General features: G+C 40.7%; 1 protein-coding gene across 8 annotated transcripts in view; it reads left to right on the top strand.

Moving 5' to 3' along the window:
* srpk2 (SRSF protein kinase 2) overlaps window positions 1–21018 on the top strand; it is a 65900-nt gene that overhangs the window by 10657 nt on the left and 34225 nt on the right. Inside the window, exon 1 of one of the 8 annotated variants that reach the window (XM_069529025.1) lies at window positions 7154–8106. The exons of 2 other annotated variants lie outside the window; for them this stretch is intronic. In XM_069529025.1, coding sequence (XP_069385126.1) covers window positions 8069–8106 — 38 coding nt within the window. In that variant the 5' untranslated portion in view covers window positions 7154–8068. Of the gene's footprint in view, window positions 1–7153; window positions 8107–16520; window positions 18569–21018 lie in introns of those variants that run through there. 5 more of the 8 variants (XM_069529024.1, XM_069529026.1, XM_069529022.1 and 2 more) reach the window with 5 other exon arrangements.

Below are 21018 nucleotides of genomic sequence, written 5' to 3'. Positions count from 1 at the left end.
CCTGTATTGGTTATGGCCTTGTTCGATTGCCTGGCTGAGTAGGTCGGTGGTAGTCTGTATGGACTTTCTTGAACTCATTGCATTGTTCCAACCAGAGCTTGTTTGTTGGTTTCTGTTGCTACAGGCCTTCAAGGGATAGTTAACCCAAAAATGAAAATGCACTCATCATTTACTCACCACTGTGCCAATGGAAGGGTGGGTGAAAGGTTTGAGTCCACAAAACACTCCTGGAGTTTCAGGGGTAAACTTTGTTGCAGTCAAATCCGATACAATTCTTCAATTGTATATGCTGACTAAAGAATGCAAGCATGCATCCTGCGAGAGGTCATACTACTGTTGTGAGAGATATCTATATGTAGCAGAAAGCATGCTGCAGACCTCTAAAAATTATTGGCTAAAGAAAGCAAGCGTGCATCCTGAGAGAGGTCATACTACTTTTGTGAGAGATAACTATATGTAGCAGCAAGCATGCTGCAGACCTCTGAAAATTATTAGCTAAAAAATGCAAGCGTGCATCCTGAGAGAGGTCATACTACTGTTGTGAGAGATATCTATATGTAGCAGCAAGCATGCTGCAGACCTGAAATTGTTTACTAAGGAAAGCAAGCGTGCATCATGCAAAAGGGCATGCTAGTATTATGCAACATGAGTAAGTGTAGCAGCAAGCATGCTGCAGACCTCTAGAAATCATTAGCTTAAGACCTGAGAGAGGTCATACTACTCTTATGTGAAATATCTGTGTAGCAGCAAGCATGCTGCAGACCTGAAACTGTAGTAATGCAAGCATGCATCCTGCGAAAGGGCATATTATATACTACTATAAACTGCTTATGATGACAGGAAACACAAATTCACTGACCAACCTTCCATTATAAGGCAATTAAATAAAATAGCTTAAATAAATAACTTATTAAGCAGCCAAACATTACACTTTAAAACTTAACTGGATATTGTTTATGATAACAATACATATTTTAGCTCATTAGCTATATTATTAGCTTTATATTCGCTATATATTGTTTGTTGTTTGTCTTTTTCTGTCTATACTATAAATAATCTTGAAAATCGTGAAAACATGCTTTTTCCTCTGACAATAATCATGGCACCAAAATTTCATATCGTGACATCCCTAGTAGCAGCAAGCATGCTGCAGACCTATAAATGTATAGACTAGAGAATGTGGTTATGCAACATATGCAACATAATTAATTTTAACATGTCAGCAGTTTCCTTGCATGAGGTCATAGTGCAGGAAGAGAAGGACAGAGGGCTGTCATTCATCAAAACGTGTGTGTGTGTGTGTGTGTGTGTGTGTGTGTGCAGGCCTTCCTGGGCATGTATGTGTGAACATGCGCAGATATGCATCGAGTATTCAAGGGCTATGTCATTCAGTTTGAAATGTTGAGTTTCTATTGGTTGGTATGCTCCATAAAAATGTCTGAAGCAGGGAAAACTAGCTGCTTCAAGGCAGACCTGAGGCGATCAGTATGTCAATCAATCTGGCACTGACTGCTCTCAACTCACTCACACAGACACCCTCACACAGCATGCTATAAGTCAAGCCACTGTGTGTGCATGTAATCGTGTGTATTTCCACTCGGGGGCAGTATTTTCTCTGCAGACGATGACAAGGTTTGAGACACAAAGAGCACAGTCACTGTTTAAGTAAGAGCAGCAACCTTATGGACTGAGAACATTTTGGGAAAGAGTTCTCATTCTGTGACACATTGTCAAAGGCCTATATAGTTTGTGTGTATGTTTGCGTACTGTAAACTCCTCTCTCCCTAGAATCCACCAGTCAGAAGTAGGTCGCTTTAAGATAGCTCCCGGCAGCCTCAATACTGGTTCCCAAAATACATCTGCTCATGAGAGTCATCACCTCTCTCCCCCCACTGCTTTCATATTCTTCTTTTGCTCCATCTTCTGTTGAAAATAGAATTAGTCTTCAAATTCACAAAATGATACCCTGAGTGAAATATCCTGAGGGGTGTGTGTGTGTTTGTGTGAGTGTGTGTGGTTTGGCTCCTGTATGCTTATTTTTTTCTTCTCGAGAATGAGCCACTGTGCTTTGGCGTCTTCAGTCTGACTCAGTTTACCCCCTTAGACAGGTGATAACAGGATTGTACCATCGTACTCATGAATCAAGTTTTTGAAGAGCTTTGTCACCCATGTCTTGCCCTGCATGTGCTCTGGCATGCAAGGTAAACAAACAGCATTGTGTAAAATAGCGATGCACTAATAACATTTTTTTTCTCCTCCCTCAGTTCATCTGGATATCTACTAATATGGAGCATTAAAATGATACAAGTTTTTCTCTTTTCCTTACATTTTGATTTTATATACTTCAGTAGATGGAAGTGGGTGGATCATTTTACTGTGAATGGACTTGTGGCCAGCGATTTGTTTACTACAAACGTTGTTGTCAGCAGCTAAAGATTAAAATATAATATTGTATAATTTTATAATGATGGTGACTAAGAAAGTGTATTAAATATGAATTGGTGATACCTAACTGATGCCCAGTCGACTTAAAGGTACAGTGTGTAGAATTTAGTGACATTTAGTGGTGAAATTACATGTTGCAGCTGAACTCCCCTCATCTCACCCTCTCCTTCCAAACATGAAAAAGAATCTGTGGTAGCCTTCAGTTGTCATAAAAATTCAAAAGGTGTTTAGTTTGTCCAGTCTGGACTAATGTAAAAATGATGGCCCAAAATACAGCATGAACAGAAGCACATTGGTCAGCAATGACAAGTTAGTTGTAAGATCTAAAGATTACTTTGTAAAATTAGATTAGCATTTGATTATTATTAGATTAGTGATTGAAAAACTAGCTCCCATCACATGCTCCAGGGTTTTATCTTCCAGTTGTTTATTTTGGAGGATCAGTTAAATAACCAAAGGGAGCAATCTTGAAACAGCGCAACATTAAAAAGAATTCTCATATTGGACAAGCTTGAACCTAAAAACCTCTTTAAAAAGAAAATTTTCCTTTTGATAATATGATAGTGGAACCTGGATGGAGAATGAAGGAGGCAGGACATAACGTATGCATACTGCTGCGGAATTTTTTTTCTTTTTAACAGCACATCGAAGATGGTCTGAGAAGAAGCCACTGACTCAGATGTGATGTTTATTTTTGCGTAAAATATATACTAAAAGAATTTGATGTATTTGTATTCTTCCAGTATTGTGTCCGTTGGGTGTTAGAAACGTCATCAACATGCCCACTCACTTGCTTTGAGTTCTTCAGACATTTTCCTGCTGTATTCTCACATTAGCTCTCTCCAGACATTTTACTGTAGGAGGGCTGGCATGCAAATGTCTGGAGCAGCTTACTCTGAAATATGCGTTTTCATTTACCGCCCCTCCGGAAACTTTCAGGAAAATGTTTGAACTCTGGACAGATTAACAGAAGAATGTGTCACAGACTTCACTAAAATCAGCTGCTTCATTTCGACAGCAGAAAAAGCACAGGTCAAAGATTTTTGTTGTTTATAGCTCAGTTCCATAAAGCGCATTCTGACGAACTTGAGTCACTGTCAGTGTTACCTGTCACATTTGCTTTTCCTGATATGACATGCCAGTATGTCTGCTGAAGAAAAGGCTGTAACCCAGTTCTCAGACAGAATTCTGCGAAACCATTTTTTCATAGACAAAAACATTTAGCGCTAACATTTTTAAGCACTTACTTAAAACAAACTGCACTGAATATTAGCATTAAATCTGGTTGATCTTAAACACTCTAAACACTGACATGTGTCAGAGTGCTATTTGATTCTAAATATTTTTGTGTTTCCAGTAAAAAGACAAAGCTTGGGGGGAATAGCTGTGGATATTGATTGGTGTTTACAGTAGCTCTGAATGTGCATCACATTAGAATGGTAGTAGCCAGGAGCTCAGCATGTGATGCTATGACAACTGTTTGCTCTCTGTTGTTGATGACTTCTCATTACCACCTTTACCTACCCCTCCTGAGGGGGGACTCAAAAGTGTCTAAATTTGTACGCCCCTGAATGCATCGAAACAGTTGAAACTCTTTTAAAGGAGGAGGAAAGCAGGGATTTGTATGCAAAAATACTCTTGATACTCTTTTTACATATATGTGGCATATGTCAATAGATTATTGAATAATTAACACAGGGACAAAGGATTAAAACTGGGAAATTACTTTGTAGACATACACTTGATGATTTATATAAACAGATTCTGCATGTGAATATGTAGAATATGTTGTCAAGGGGCAGGATTTTGCAATCATAAGCCTTCTGGTGTCCATTTCTTGTTTGGCCATTCACGTTTGAGCAGACTTTGGTTACCTGTAGAAAAACAGTCCATGTGCGGAGTCATCATGTGATAAAATAAACTAGTCAGACTCATGTATGGCAAACAGAAAATGGACTCCTGGCACAAATATTCGCTGTCTACATTGTACAGATCCAAAATATTAGCCGTTGCCCCCAGAGGCGGATTCATCATCAGATGATAGCCAATGGGTTCCGAGAATGTGCTCATGATTACGCCATCTGTTGCCACAGCTCCCTTCACCAACCCAATGTGTTTAAGATTTTAAGAAATTAGGGTCAATACGATTTTGAGCCTATAAAGTGATGGTCTCCCATGCAGCAGAGTCCTATTACTGTATGTAGATTTGGTGCACTGGTGAATTGGTGATTTGTCAGGGTCCTCCTCGAATTACATCCAGTTTGTGCCACAATAGGCTCCAGCCCCCTCCCCCACAGCCCCTGTGACCCTGATAAAACTGGGTTCAGAAAATAAATGAAGTCAAGTGCTTGCTCTCATATTAGCTCAGTATTCCTCTTGCCGTCTGGATGCGCTGAGCTATGCTGTGATGCTATGTACTTTACCCCCCACTGGCCCATATTCGCAAAGAATGAGGACAATAGTTTGGCTCAAAGACATGTGTGCCTAATGTAGCCCTTTCATGTGGGAAGGCAGAACTACATGGAGACAGGAGAAAAAGGGGATCATTGTGTTTGGCTTTTCTTTCAGTCTCTGTCTCTCAGACATGTCTCATGCCCCTGATCTCTGTCAGATATGGCTATAGTGCTTGTGCTGTTACCACAGATTTCACTGTCTGACATTTTATTCAAATACAACCTGCATTAGCTGTTTCAAAATCAATGATCGTCTTTAAGGGCTGGGTGATAATTTACCATTATTATATCAGGGTTGTTTCCGTGGATTTGCTTTCTGATGCTATGATCTAATCTTCATTTTCGTAAATTTCAATTTAAGGATTTCAACCAAATTGTAATTTACAAAAACAAAATCACTAATTGAGATTTGGTTGACATGTTTTTTCTGATATTGTGCACAATGGTGGTACACAGCAGTTTGAATCCTTTATATGAAATCCTGCATGATATGGGTAAAATGATGTATTAAATTAAACAGTATGTATACTAAAGTTGCCATTGTGATATATATATATAGAGTCAGTTTATTGGAAATACATTTAGAAACTATTTATTGATAAAACTAGAAGGGCAGCAGTCCGATGATGAAACCTCATTTAAATTCACCAGATCCAGATTTTTATTTGAATCTTCACCAAATTTCACACATTCATAAATATCATTCTCCTGAACATGTCAGATTTTTTTATATCAAGATGAAAAGGAAAATCTTGCAATGATAAAGAGAGTGGGTTATTTCCTGACCCAAACAATAGTTTCGTGATAAGTCCAGTTTTTGCTGTTGACTAAGAGACCAGCGCTGATGGAGACACAACCTCTTAGGCAGAGGTACTAAGATATAGCCTAATAACAAGAGTCTACAGCCATGCTAGCAGCCCTGTGAAGTTGCACTTGCTCTCAGGGACAATTGACACATACTTATATTAAGCAGGTAGCTTTTTCTAACATGATGTTAGCATGCTAAGATTTATTAATTCATTAAAACACATAGTACTTAAACAGGTATTAGACAGATTCCTGTTTTGACTTGATGGTGGGGCTAGATGAAAAGCTCCAGGACGACCTACACAAATACAATGTATCCTGTGATGGACTTGAAATTGAGAACTAATTGTAATTGTAATAATAATAATAATTATATTATACATTTTATTTATAAAGCGCCTTTTAAAACACAGTTACAAGGTGCTCTACAAGTTAAAAATACAAAATTGAAAGAAAACAATAGGAAACAGTTTAAAAGCAAACAGCAAGAAAACAACAATTGTAATGGCAATCTATTCAGTTCTATATCATCTGCAGAGGGAAACACAAAAGTTTGCAGACTACATCACATGGGTACAATAAAATGTCCGTAGAAGATTTCATGGCAATCGATCTTAAGTTTTTGGACTATTTCAGTTTGAAGTAATGGACCATAAGACCAACTGACAAACCCACTTTGTTAGTTCCATGCTGTAATACCCAGATACAAGGGTCCATTTTAGCTTTAGCCACTGAATTAATGACCTGTCAAAACAAGATACTTCATTGTACCTATGGGGAATCTTGCAAATCCAATATTTCCATGCTTTTTAATTTGCAACGACCTAAAACACAGAGAGATATTGTAGGGACTTATGTCTTGTATACCGTAAAAATCTCAGCAGGTAGAGAATGAGTACAATGTACAATATATATAATGTGAGATACACTTGATCTCTACCTCTTTTTTGTCTTGTGCGAATCACATCAATGACTTTAGATTCCAGTACACGCTGTAAACAGTTTGTACTGCATGTCGGCTACTGTACAGCCCGTTTTACAAGTCGGTCACATTAACCTCAGGATGTCCATGCAACCCCCCACTGTGCATTTTCACATGCACACTTGCATACATCTACATTGCACACAAATAAATGCGCACGCCCACACACCAATATTGAGGTCAGATTGAGAGATAGAGGCAGACCCCCCATCATAGCACACCCTTTGGCTACCTCTCTGTGAGCTGTGCACTCATGTAGAAGTAGACCCATCTGCCCAGAGAGATGGTGAGAATGTGGAGGCAGACTGGGGACGGAGGCAGAAACGGATAAGACACAAATAGATGCAGTGGCATCCAAAAAAGACAGAGGGAATAGGGATTAGAATTAAAGGGAGGGAGGAGGATGCCAGAGAATGGAGAAGATTGAGAGAGAGAGAGAGGAGGAGATGGGGGGTTAAGGCAGATCTGTTGCCCTGAGATACAGGATGTCGTAATAAGGCAATTGGGAGAGAGAGAGAGATAGAAAGAGAGAGGGGTAAAAAGAGAGAGAGGGAGGGTGAGACTAATTCGTGAGGAGAAAAGGGGGAGGAGAATGTGCCTCAAGGAGAAAAGCTGTAATTTCCCTGTTGGCGTGACGAGTAGACACCCCTCTCCCTGCACAGAAAGTGGAACGGCCCAGTTTGCTCTGGGCTCTGTTGTTGTGCAGAGCTGCAGAAGGCCTGATAGAGCCAGCTAGACACATACAGAGAGAGAGGAAGAGAGAGAGAGAGAGAGAAAGAGAGAGGAAAGGGAGAGACACAGAGACAGACACACTGTGGATCGAGAGCCTGTGTTTTCATTTCATCATCCAGTCCAGACCAGCAACACCATAGAGGAAGGGGACGAAGGGAAGAGGAGGACAAAGAGGAGCTCCAGTGACGGCAGGGAAAGTGAAAGAGAGGCAAGGTGAAGGAGGAGAAGGAAGGAAGGAAGGGAGGGAGGAAGGAGGCTGGGGCATGAGGAGGGGTGCCTGACTGACATTGCTGCTCTCCTTAAAAACTCACACACACACACACACACACACACAGACACACACACTGATGTAGGCAGACACACCGCAGATTGTACTCTGCTCAGTTGCTGCTCTTTTCTTAAAATCCTTTGCGGAACCTTGTCCTCCATCCTCTGAGCAAGAGGACAAGAGAGACACAGAGAGAGGAGGAGGGAAAAGGAGGAGGAGGAGGAGGAGGGGAGGCAGTAACCCTCTCCTCTCCGTTTCTCAGACACAGCAGAAAGGGATAGGGAGAGGAAAGGAAAAAGAAAGAGGAGAAAGCAGCTTTCTGTTCTATTCCTGCCGTCTCCTGTGGTCCCTTGGCCAGCGAGCGGCTAACAGGCACCGCTCATGTCCGTGAACTCGGAGAAATCCTCGTCCCCTGAAAGGTAACAGCTCCTCCTTCACTTTACACCTCATCCTTATCATTTCATCCCCCATATGTCTGCGTGCCTGTCCATCTGTCTGTTATCATGTCTGCTCCCAGCACCAGCCCTCTCCCACCACCAGCACCTCCATGTTTTGTGTCTCTATCTGTTTCTGTCTGTGCATCACAAGCTGGTTTCTTCCATTGTCTGGGTCACAGCAGTCTGACTGTGGCGAGGAAACAACACGCAGTGGATTTATTGTCACACGGTGCTGTAACGTTTTAGAGCATCCTTACCTATACACACACACCACATCATATTCAGCTCCCTTTAACCTCTTAAAGCATTGACACCTCTGCACGGACACACACTTGAGCTGCCGCTGCTGCCTTCAGAGGCGTCAACATCTCTTGTGACAACAATAACAAGAACACACACACACAGACACACACACACACATACACAAATTCTCTCTTTATGGAACAGCTTACACAGCAAGAGTGTCAACATACGTCAACATTAGCACAGCCAGCAGCAGCAGTGCATCTCAGCAGCGATGCAGGACAACAGCTCGCCACATGACGCACCTCAGTACATAGCAATACTGTCCAATGGCACCTATTGAATGTCACACAACTTCTACACAACAGACACACATTTTGACCGGCTGTAAGCGTGCATCATATCATAGATTTACATATCATGAAACGTCCAATTACAGTGTTGAGCGTGAAGAGCAAAGTCACGAGGCCTTAGCAGCCACATGACACTGTTGCTAATTGAAAATACATACAGACAAAGACGTGCACACACACCAGCACTGTTCCAAATGGTCATGACAGAATATTTCACATTACATTACAAGCACACATATCAAGGCTAAAGCTATACCACCCTTGAGAGTAATGACCTCTTTATTAATTGGAACCCATTTATACCTAATTTCCCCTCTAACATAGATAAATTGTTAGCTGATCCTGATTCTATTAAAGAATGCAGTGATGTTGCATTTTCTGACAGGAATGTCTGAGGTTATTGTTTTGATTACAAATTAGCATCTGGGGTAACAGCCAATATTTTGGGGCTTCCAAACCCGATCGGTCAAACTCGAAACAGAAACCAGAAGGCTTCCTGCAACAAATTCTTGTCCTTCGCCTCTAGATTCTGCACATTCACATGCAAAATCTGTTTACGGAAGGAAGGTTTGTCTTTTTAACCAAAAAACTAAAAACATGAATGTAGAAATGTTTGAAACAAAACTCTGTCGTAGTTTCCATTTCTATTCGAAGCAGTGAATCGTGCTGTGTGTCCAAAGCAGCCTAATGTCCAACATCCATTCACATCTATTCAGACCAGGCCCACATTCCTCTCTCAGTTTGCAAATGCGGAAAGACCTTGATGTGACGGGTGCTGGAGGGTGAGGAGCAGGCAGACTGGATGACTCAGGTAGCCACTGATGCCGTGCCAAGTACGATCAGGCATGAGCCGCTGCCATCCACACAAACGAGCGCCAGGCCCCAGACTGGCACACTTAAATGCACAGCGCAGTGGGCAAACAAACAGGCAGAAGTAAATGAGCTCTAACTAAATCAGGCGTTTGTGCATGGTCAGTTGGGCACAGAGGGGAGTGGCGTCATATTGGCAGTTGTTGATGAGCATGGAGTGAAGTTTGATTTTGGAGTAAGACGAAGTGAGTACAAATCCACTCAGATAAATATGCAAGATATACTTATATGTATAGCATCTGGATAAGGAAAATGGGATTCCTACTGTTAGACATGCATATAATAATAATGGTAGTGTAGGGATAGGTGTATCACCTTGTGCAGTGAGGTTTGTGGATTACAGTCCTTGGCAAGTTTTCCCCTTCCTCTATTGTTTGGGTCACAGGCTTCTGGCTGTAATTAAGAAGAATGGACGAGTCCCTTGTTGCATGGCAGGTAACTACAAAGAGGGAAACTCATGCGTGCACACACAGACACACAAACACACACACACATATGACTGCCCTCTTTAACGGCTGCACCATCTCATATGACAGAAGCAGCACATGTGACCTATTCTCTCTATTTCAGGTTGACCAGTCTTTGAGACGCTTAACAGAAGTAACAAAACCATATATTAGTTTTTATCTCGGTTATCTCTCAGAATTAATTCACTTGCACCCTAATGACACTGTCAGCTATGAACCTCATGAGTGCACTGGCTGCTAATACGCCTCACCCTCACCCTGCTCAAAGCTGTGTTTGACACCGACAAGCTGCACCAAGAGAGGATTCAGGAAGCAGCTATATGAGTGTGACATTGAGAGCTGCGCTGCCATTTGGAATTGATGCATGCAAACAAAGCAGATCTTGCTTTAGTAAAAAAATAGGCACATGATTATACAATTTCATTTGTATAAGTTGGCTGCTCAAGAAAGAGCTTCATGGTGTTGCAAGGAATTTCTTAAAACAAATGAGGACAAGCAGCATGTGTGTGCATGAGATGCAAATAATAGTGTTGTGGTCATCAATGAAGTAAATAATTCATCAGCAATTTTGATAATCAATGATCAATATTTCAAATGGTTTGAAAATGCAAGGATAAGCTGCTTCTTTTTTCTTTAAATCACTGTAATTGAAACTTGTTACCACAGACAAGCTGTCTGTTTGTTTGTTTTTAAGTAAGTTTACACAAAAACCGCTGGAGGGATTTCCACGAAACGCATGGAAGCATGTGCAGTGGGTCAAGGTAGAAGCCATTAAGTTTTGTTGTAGATCATGGATGTGGATTGGAGTTTTTACATTTAGGGACAAATCAACGCAATATTTCTGTCTGCAACACCTGGAGCACCAGGTGCCAAGCACGGATGCATGCATGCACGCAGGCGCAAAGCTCTGGAGTGCATCACTTGGGATGTGAACGTGTTTTGTCAACAGTAAGGCAGAATTGATTGGATAACGTGTTTGTGTGTGTTAAACCAAAGGGATGAACCAGTTGGGCATGAACGGAGCAAGGGGCACCGTGACAAGTTTCTCTTGGAGCATGTACATCACGAAGACGATCCCTGTTGTGTAACTTGGCACTTGGGGCACAGTGGAGTGTGTCTGTGTGCGTCAAGGATATGCAAGTGATTTGACATCCATGATGCATGTGAGCAGGTTAAAGCCTCTGTCTGCGAAGTGACGGCACATTGGTTTAGGTCATAGATGATGCTGATGGGCAAAGAGCTCAGGCCCTTTGAAGAGACTTTCTTTAAGGATTACACAGAATTTGTCAAAACAAACAGCCAAAGGTCAAGAGTTTATGGGTTTTGTTGTCAAGCTGACTTGTAGCTCTCGAGGCAGGAGCATTAAGAGGCGATTATCTCTTTCAGTCAGTGCATGTTCTTTCAAGCGATGGCTGTTTGTACACGTACAATAAAATGCCACATCCAATACAAAATGGTCATCTAAAGAGTTTAACATCTCAAAATAGTATATATTCTGTACACAACATTCCTGCATTGTTCTAAATGTTGCTTGTGGTTCTACCATACAAGTGGTTGATGCTTGACTTTCACGGTGATCACTAGAGCTGCCACTGTTCACAGGCAGAGAAAAGTAAGGAGAGAATGGAGGAGCAAAGAGGGAGAGAAGAAGAGAAAAGGGGGAAGCAATAAGACAGGTGAGAGGAAAGGTGCGAGGGACAATAAGGTAGACACAAAAAAATGTGTCAGAAGCAGATTGATGAAGTGATGATGAGAGGTTGACACCTCGTGCACATACACAGTCATTACCAGCAGTAACTTAACATTTCCATCTCATCTCCTCTTTCAACTATTTGACACCAGTTGAAACACAAGTTACTGGATACATATACTCATGCAGCCTCACTCCAACCTCCTTTTCACCTCCTTCAGCAGGACCAACTCTATAACACTAAACCTTATGTTATTATTTTATATATTATTTAGTCCCCTTATGAAACCACATTTAAATCAATAGATCTGGATTTCTTTGGATCTGCAACAAATGGCGCACACTCCTATCTGGTACTAAAATCCTAGCGTCCTGAACAAAGTCCACACCAAAATGTATTGGGTTGTTCCCTGACCCATACCACATCATTCCAACAAGATCTGTGGTAATCCCTCCAGTAGTTTTTGCATAATCTTGTTTACAAGCAAACAGGGCTATAAAGGTAACCTTCTTGGAGGAGGTAATAAATTATTGACAGAAAACTATATCAGCATCAATTCTTATAATCTAATACATGTTTTGTGTCTCTTCTCTTTTAAAGAGACGCTACAATTATTCAATAGTCACATGTGAATCATTATTATTATTATTTTCTGGGTTAAAAACAGGGTAATCATTTAAAATCGGGAGGAAGATGTATATTAGTTGATCTGCAGCATTAAGGCCTTTTTGTGTTATGTTGCATGTAGACGACAAAAAGAGCCTCAAGAATGAGTCGATTCACTATAAGTTTAACGATAGATAATAATCAGCAGCTAATCTGATAATTGATTAATTATTCAAGTAAAAATGACAACATCACATCCCTTGTTACAGCTTTTATAAATATTGTAATGAGCTGCTTTTTTTGTGGCTTATCCTTCTTAGCTTTGGGTTTTGAATTATTGATCATAAAAAACAAGACATTTCTGACATTCCACCAAATGAATCAATCACAGATCCACAGATCAAAAGTAAACATTGGTCCTCCTACAGTGGCTGCAGGTTCAGTTCTGACCCTTTCACCCTCCCAATATAGATGCTTACTGTCCTGTCAATAAGAGCAAAATGCCTGAAAAAATAACTTTCAAAGGACATGTGTTCTCTTCCCTATTTCAAAACAGGAGACCACAATAAAGCTATAAGAGATTAAAAGGAAGGAGAACAGTGTTGGACAGGGAGCAGCAGAGGGTGCAGAATGAAGTGTTGGAATGCGTCCAGTCGGTCAGTAAACCAGGCCCATGCGGCGGACAGCTTCACATCAAGCAGCCGCCACAATCACACAGAATATGTAGCCTCGACTGGCCTGTGTGGCTTCCACCATCTTCTCTGGTCTGACCCACATCTCTACAGGCACACACACGCTCATGCCACACAAATGCACACAGGCATGAGCAGCCGCAGCCGTGCCACAACATGACAACGGCTAATGAAGCATGATAGCAAGCTAGCTAGCAAAGTAGCCAGCTTGCCCTGCCTGTCTGGTTTTCTGGCCTCCATTATCCCCACCACTCCACCAGCCCTCCTCTTATACCTGGAACTATGCAGATGATTGCTTTACTGTTCTATTTTCTTTGGGCTCTAATCTGAGGAGATGCCCTGATGCATGCTCCCGTCCATTCTTTCCCTATGGGGGTTGTCATTGAAGGTAAATACAAAAAGGGTGTTTGTGTTGTTGAAACTGGCCTTGTAAGCAAGTCTAACTTGACTGCATAGCACAACTTTCTCACTGAGAATTTCCACCCGGCTTGATGAAGTCCTGTGTGGTTAATCAGTAATAGGAATCACTGAGTCAAACCCCCAGCAGCCAATGAACAAGACACCTCAGGAGTAGTGTGTCGAAAGCCACCGCCATGGCGATACCCCTAAGGAGTGGGTCATGTGACTTCAGCTGGGTTCTTGTGTCAAGGAGTGTCGTTTGAGGTCAAGGAACGTGCAGAGGCATCAGTAGATGTACAATTGGTGAGAATGAATGAAGGAATCAGAGAAGTGAAGCTAGACACCAAATGTGGAATGAAACTGAAATTACTTTCCAATATCCAATGCCGAAAAAGTGAAGACGTGGCACAGATTTAATATTTAACAACAAAAAGTGACAGAATATAAAACAAGTGTATTATATGGTCATGGTGTTATGAGGCTGCAGTATGGCACAGTGGTGCTTTGATCTTGTTCACCATCTTACTTTATTGTGGTACAGCTTATAAATCACAAATCAAGTTAGTATTTCAAAGATGCATATTTTGTAAAATTCTGAAAGACAGACAGACAGACAAGTTTATATTTATAACAAACACACATATATAGATGTGTTCTTTATTGATCCTAACTAAAAAAATAACAACAACAAATAGCAGAATATAATGAAATAACCTATAAAAATAGTTTAATATGCATAGAACTATTTGAAAAAATTTTAGTAGAATGGCAGCAGAGCACATACCCTATACCAAATTGCACACAGTCCCCTATATACGCGTCATCAAGATCTCTACAATGTTTTTGAAAAAAATATCAATACAAAATCTTTCAACGACAAAGAAAGAGTAAAAAAAACCTGGACCTGCCTTCTCGAATTTGATCCAAATGTTGATGGATTCTTCCTTGGCCCATATCCAGTCTTTTCAGTGTTGGTGTTTTTGCGTATTACTGACAGACAACAAGAAAGACAATCAGCAATAGAAAACACAACCTCCTTGACAGTAAAAATATCTCAGTATACTATGTGCAAAGTTGTGCAGACAGAGTGGTGTTTGGTTGAACTACAATTCATGAAGGGTCTCAGTAGTAAGGGTTATTTGAGTGGGCACAAAATATTTCCTATATCAGACTATGGGACAGTCTGTTAGGAAAAAGTGCTCCACTGCTTTTCAGTAAATGTTTCCATCATGGAACCATCACCAGCAAAACGTTTTTCCATCTCCATCTAAAAAGAGCTTTTTTATGATTACCATGGCGACTTGCACCTAAACTACTATGGCACTATTTCCTTGAAAGCCTGGATATATGAGTGCAAACCTTTTCACAATTATTTGTCTTATATCAGTGTAACAGCATATTTTCACTTACTTAGCAATACTGCATTTCACCCTGAAAATGTTTAGTAGGTTTTTGCAAAAATGAAGCATTGCGTTAATTCATGCAGGACATGGAGTCATGTGCTCAGCTGCCACCCACCAATCACAGCCCATTCTCCGACCAAAGCATTTCATTTAAATACGACCTCATCCTCACTGATCCCTGCTCAGCTACACTGCCACCCACGTGTGCTGCCGGCAACTTGCCTCCACCTTTTAGCACTGAGTCAAAACACGGTCGCAGTAAACGATATTCATCCTAAACAAAGGTACATTGCTACATCCAACAGAGGTTCTGCACATGTTCCCTGTTTTATCTTAGCAAGCTGCTCGGCTAATCCAGGGAACATCCAAAGAATGGAGCCTTCAGAACCAACTGTATCCCCATTTGCAACAAATGGGTAAATCATGACAAAGTGTTTCTGACTGAATAACCACTAAAATTTACAAATTTTGTTTCGTACAAAAATGATTAGAATTTCACCATTAGATCCACATTACAAGTAGGACAAATGCTCATGACCTCATTGTACTTTGTTTTCTACTGCTTGTGTGTGTGTGTGTGTGTGTGTGTGTGTGTGTGTCCAGTGCTTTACATTCTGGCCGACTCGGTGTGTTTACATGTTCAGCATACCAGTCTTTCCTGTCCTGCTTGTTCCCCTCTCTATCTTTTCATCTCCTCACTATATTCTCTCATCTTATCTCACCCCATTTTACCTCCATCCTTCCTCCTGCTTTTAGTTTCTCTGTGGGAACCACATCTCAGGCAGCACTTTTCAATGTGTAATGTTATCATGTCACGTTTACTTTTGAAGTGATTGTCGCCGTGTCATTGTACCAGAGAAACTTAATGAATCTTGATTCAGAAGTTTGGCCAATATTGAACTGTGTTGAACAGAATCAGAGGGTCATTATAAATCAACAATAATACAATTACAATGTATGTTTTGAGCTGCGTTTGATCTCTTTTAGTATACGCACATTTCCTATTGTGCACAGAAGATTTCTTGGATTGGTATTTTCCATATCTATTAAATAATTATACACATTATTAGTATACTGTTAGACACCAGCTGTTCTCCAAGGGGCAGTAATCTGGTACTAAGCAGATCTAATAATAGTCTGCATTCCCATTATGCTACATGGGCGACAAGAGGTGAAGAAAAAAACATTCCCCTTTATTACTCCCATATTTTTTTGTATTAAGCAACAGTATACACTATAAGGCTAGGTCCTTTCTTTCACATTATTTCATACCTGTCTGCCACCAGTGAATCCACTTCACTGTACTGCTACAACACTGCGTGAGTTAAACTCAGCAGAAAAAGGGAAATGGAGGTGAGATTTGGGGGAGAGGGGGGATGAAAACATTTTGTGATATTTTGTAGGAGAGAGGAGTAGAAGAAAGTGGCGCGGAGATAGCCACTGGAAAGAGATGATCCCCGGGAGGAGCTGGGAATGAGAGGGTAAAGCTGAGAGGAAGAATGCTGGAAAAGTGAAAGTCCAAGATAGAGACATTGAGACCAAAGAACAGGAAGGGACAGCAGAATCCTCTGGAGAGAGCGGACGGAGAGGAGGGGAGCCTCGCGGAGACAGAGATAAAAAAAGCAGAAGGGGAAGGAGAGGAGGCGAAAGAGGGGAGATGGAGGGAGAAGATAGATGGCTCTCTGCAGACTTGCGCAGTGTGTTTGGTAATGCTGGGTCACCAGGGGACTAATCTGTACTGATGCTGCAGCGCTGAAGCAGTGGAATGATAATGGCCCGTTTGTGTGTGTGTGTCTGGAGGTATGTGTTTGTTTGTGCGGCTTTGCATATGCATGTGCTCCAAGATACCATGTTTTCATTTGAAGGTATCACTTTGTTTCTCTTTGTGCACAGACCCACAAACACTCACACACACACAAACGTGTACATACTTGCACACAGAACCCCCTCATTAACGCCCTATGCCCTGTAGGACTGAGTCACTTGTCTGCTGCTTAACTGAGAACAGTATTCATGTGTTGTGTCTGAGGACAGTGCTCAGCTGTTATTTCTCCTGCAGTAGGGTCATGGGGGTTTTCTTTTTTGTCCTCGCTCCACGTCAGTCCCAAGCGAGCTGGGTGGGTTCACTGAACTCTGGAAACATGCAAGTCCTCCAGTATGGCAACTCACTCACACACAGGCCTCTAGTTTAATAGTTTGTGCCGATATCGGTGCAATAATGCAGTGCTGATGTGGGTGTGATGTGAAAACTACTCTTCTGGATTAGATGCATATACAAGTATAGCCCTCATTATATCATTAAGGGTTAAAGGCCATTAATAGTATTTTGTTAGTATTATACCTTATTACACTAATTACATAGTTATTTTTTATTTGTCTTTCTCAGTCTTGTATGTATAAACATGTGCTTATTAGAAACTTTTTGACATTTTATCACCAATCAATTTGTCATTTAATTATGTAAACACATGTCAGATTAATCGATTAGGGTAAAGTAACAACAAGAATACGTATAAGCATATCAAATTTCCCATATAAATAAAGAAACTAGCCTTACCAGATATTAGACATTTATCAGAAGTAAACTACTTCTTTCACTGAAATAACTTGTCCATGTCATTTCCCCAGATGCCAAATTGATGCCTATACAGATATTTTACTTGCAACAGACCAATGTCCAAAGACAGAGAGAGAAATACAGCAGATGAGAGGCTGACAGGCTGAAACCAGAGACTTGTTGGGATTCTTTTACTTAAATTAATTTTCTATCGATTTACTAAAAAACTAAAACATTGTTTCACCTCAAATTTTATTTTTCATCCTTTAAGTACAGAATATGAGGTAAAATCAAAGATATATTCCACAGTTTGTTATATTTACATAAAACTAGCAAGTGCAAAGTTTCCAGTAACTTCCGTTTAAAATGGATGCTATAAAATCATAGTAAAACGTCACAATTGACAGCTGAGACCGACTCATGACTGGTCAAGTGCTAGTAGTGATGATGGCTCCGTCCCCCAACCGCTATGTACAGATTGGTTCCAAATGTGCAAGATGGCGGCATTTCCATCCGGGATATCTTAGCTTCATTTCTGAATAGTGGGATGAAGTTGAGAGGCGTCATCCATCGAGAAATACAGTCTATGGATTAGTTTACCAACATCCATCTCGTTGGTTAACTTGATCCTTTCTTTTTTTTTCGTTGTCTGGAAGCTTAATTGACATTGGACGTCTTTCCAGGGTGATGATCACAGTGTATTTTAGGTGATGAGATTCTTTTAATAGGGATGGGGAGGTGCTAATGTGCTGCGGGTGTTGCATTTCTGATGTGTGTGTGACTTGCTGTGTGTGTTTGTGCTGTTGTGTTTATGAAATAGATTCATCTTGGACAATGCTATAGTATGCTCTCGCATGTGTGTGTGGATTTGCGTGTATGCACTCACACACTCCAGCCTCAAACGGGCTTTGACATTGATCCTTAGCAGGTGGGTGTCACAAACCCACGTGACTTCTGATGGAATTCAAGGCTGGGTTTGTCTCACCCCACCACTGCTGTGTCCATGAATCTTCAGCAGAGAGCGGGAGCCACTGTGTTTTCTCTGATCCTCTATCCATCCTTGTTTCCTGTCCTATGGAGCTGGGCTCGTGTCTGTCCACTAAGAAAAGATGGGATCTGGCTTTGTGCGTCCTTCGCCTTCGCCACAGGGCACTCCGGAAAAGGTAGTGGGAGAACAGAGAAAAAGAAATATGCTGGATTGACAGTACTAATGGGCAAGGGTTGAGACGGGGTGTGAAACTCTCAGTTTCAGCTGGTAGAGCTGTGGTTCAGTACCATGGTGTTTGTTTCATTTGTTTATTAAGATGGGCTCGCTGTAAGAGCCATGTAGTGGAGGGATGCATGAGCCAGAGCACGGAGGCAAACTAGGACTGGATTGACAGGACTGATGAATTATGATTTTTATTTGTGCAGTGCCTCCACCAGGAAGCAAAATAATTATCCTTAAACCCAGATACACACTAGAAGGTGAGTTACAAGCTGAAAGAGATTACTCATGTGCAACTGGTAGGATTTGGATCTATGCAAAGAGAAAGTGAAGAGCTTATTTTCCGACAGTTTTAATACTGAACTATTATAAATGTGTTTATTTATATACACAATTGTTCTATGTTCTCTATCAGTAAGCTGTATATCATTTGATTTTCTGATTCCATGAATGCATTTAGGAAGGCAGATTAATGAAATAATTAATGAATTCAAGATGAAAATACAGTTCTTAAATGTATGTTCAAGACAGAAAAGCCTGAGTTTATATCTTAGTCTTTGTTAGTACCAAATAAATTAATTAATACACAGTAAAAATTTCACAAGACTGCCTATGAGAGTTTGCAAAATATTAATAACATAAGATGTATAATAAAAACAAACAATAATGTTAGTTTCATGATAAAATCACAAGTTGTGTATATGTGACGTGGATGAGTGAATATGCATTCAGTGTGAGTTGTAAGTGGTGGGGGGTGGGGGGTTGTTTCAAGGACGGTTTGCAGCTAGAAATAGATTTGGATTTTCTTTGCAGAGTCACATATACTTTTTTTTTTGTGAAAGTAATAACCTCTTTCACAAAATGTTCTTGGCCCTGCTCATCCTGTCTTCGAACCACACTCTCCACAGCACTGTGGTTTTATTCAAGTCGTATTTTGCGCGCGTTCCTGCAGCAGATTAACTTTAATTTTACGAGTGGAAAGCAGCAAACGTGCAGTATGTCAGAAGTGAGAGGGAGTGTGGTGATCGCTGCTATGTTCTTTTTCTCAGCTGTGATGTTAATTTGTGAATCTCATTAGGAAAAAACACCTCAATCTTTAAAATAGCTCAGAAGAGACATCTAAATCAAATAACCTTGATCCTTGTCCTGGAATACACAGTACATGATGCAGGGAGTTAAGAGGAATTCTGCTGCTCAGAGACAACATGAATCTGGTTCTGGACAGGGACCATGGAAAATGTCTGCCCATATAATTTTTTTCATATTTAGATTGACAGGCCTATATTGTATCTAATCGTAATAATGAGGCCCAGTGATACATATATATAGATCTGACATCCTCTTTGATTGGCAGTGATTAATAGAAATTATTTAGAGCCTCCTTCTGAAAACTCATAACGTTATGTTGCTTCTCAGGAGGCTTAGTGTTACCTAGCTGGAGATGGAGCCTTTGATATCACTGAAGTCCCATGGGAGTGGAGAGCGGGCCGCAGCAGCCATGCTAATAATTAAGTCTCAAACCAGCACTTACACGATTCCTCATTTCGTTTCTTGTAACGATGGTAAACTTTAGGCAGAATGAAAAAACTTAAGCTTGTGCATTTTTACTAATAACATTTTCACCTCATCAGGGTTTTTCCAGGGTTTTATTAACAGACCATCAGATTCAATTACTCACTACACATTTCATATGGCTGTTTTGTCATATGATGAAAATACAACATTCATTTCGAGGCCTTAAAATGTTTGATGTCTGTCATTTTTGTTGAGCATCATCTAGTTTCTTGCTCAGCAACATCTTATCAGTAATGTAAAAAACACAAATGGAGACGATAATTGATAGATTATAAGAGATTAACTTGTTTCTTGACTTTGGTGACAGCAGCTGACAAAACTGTCTCACCACTAGTTCTAGGTGCGTTGGAGCTTATGATCACACTACATGACCTTCCTCAGCATCAGTTTGTTCAGTTGAAAGTAAAATTATAGTTTTATAAATTTACATTTTTCAGATCACGTTAGACTTCATGATGGTTGAAAGATTTAGATTCAAAGTTTGGAAACAGAAGTTGACAAAACAGTCCTACTGCAACAGCCATTTAATCGCTCTCCTGGAAAGGATGTATTTTTAATCAAGAGCGTATGTTCAGAATGTGCATTACTTTTAATCAAAACCCTGCCCTTGCACTAAAATAGCTCCTGTTTGCACTTAAATTTGCTCTGCTTCTGCTCAAACTGTGTGCTTGCACTCAGATATATTGTTGCTTGCACGGATTTGCTGCACTCCAGCTTCAGCCCTTCTCTGTTCTCGGGCTGCTTTCTGTGCGCTCGTGAATCGTCTGCTCTTGGATTTCTCGTGTGCGCTTGGAATGTTTTGTGTTGCAACCCTGTCAAAAGTCCCCAACC

The sequence above is a fragment of the Paralichthys olivaceus genome, chromosome 7 (genome assembly GCF_024713975.1).
Source record: "Paralichthys olivaceus isolate ysfri-2021 chromosome 7, ASM2471397v2, whole genome shotgun sequence".
NCBI lineage: Eukaryota > Metazoa > Chordata > Actinopteri > Pleuronectiformes > Paralichthyidae > Paralichthys > Paralichthys olivaceus.
The sequence above is the reverse complement of the archived record's forward strand: the minus strand, read 5'-3'. Positions and strand labels throughout refer to the sequence as shown.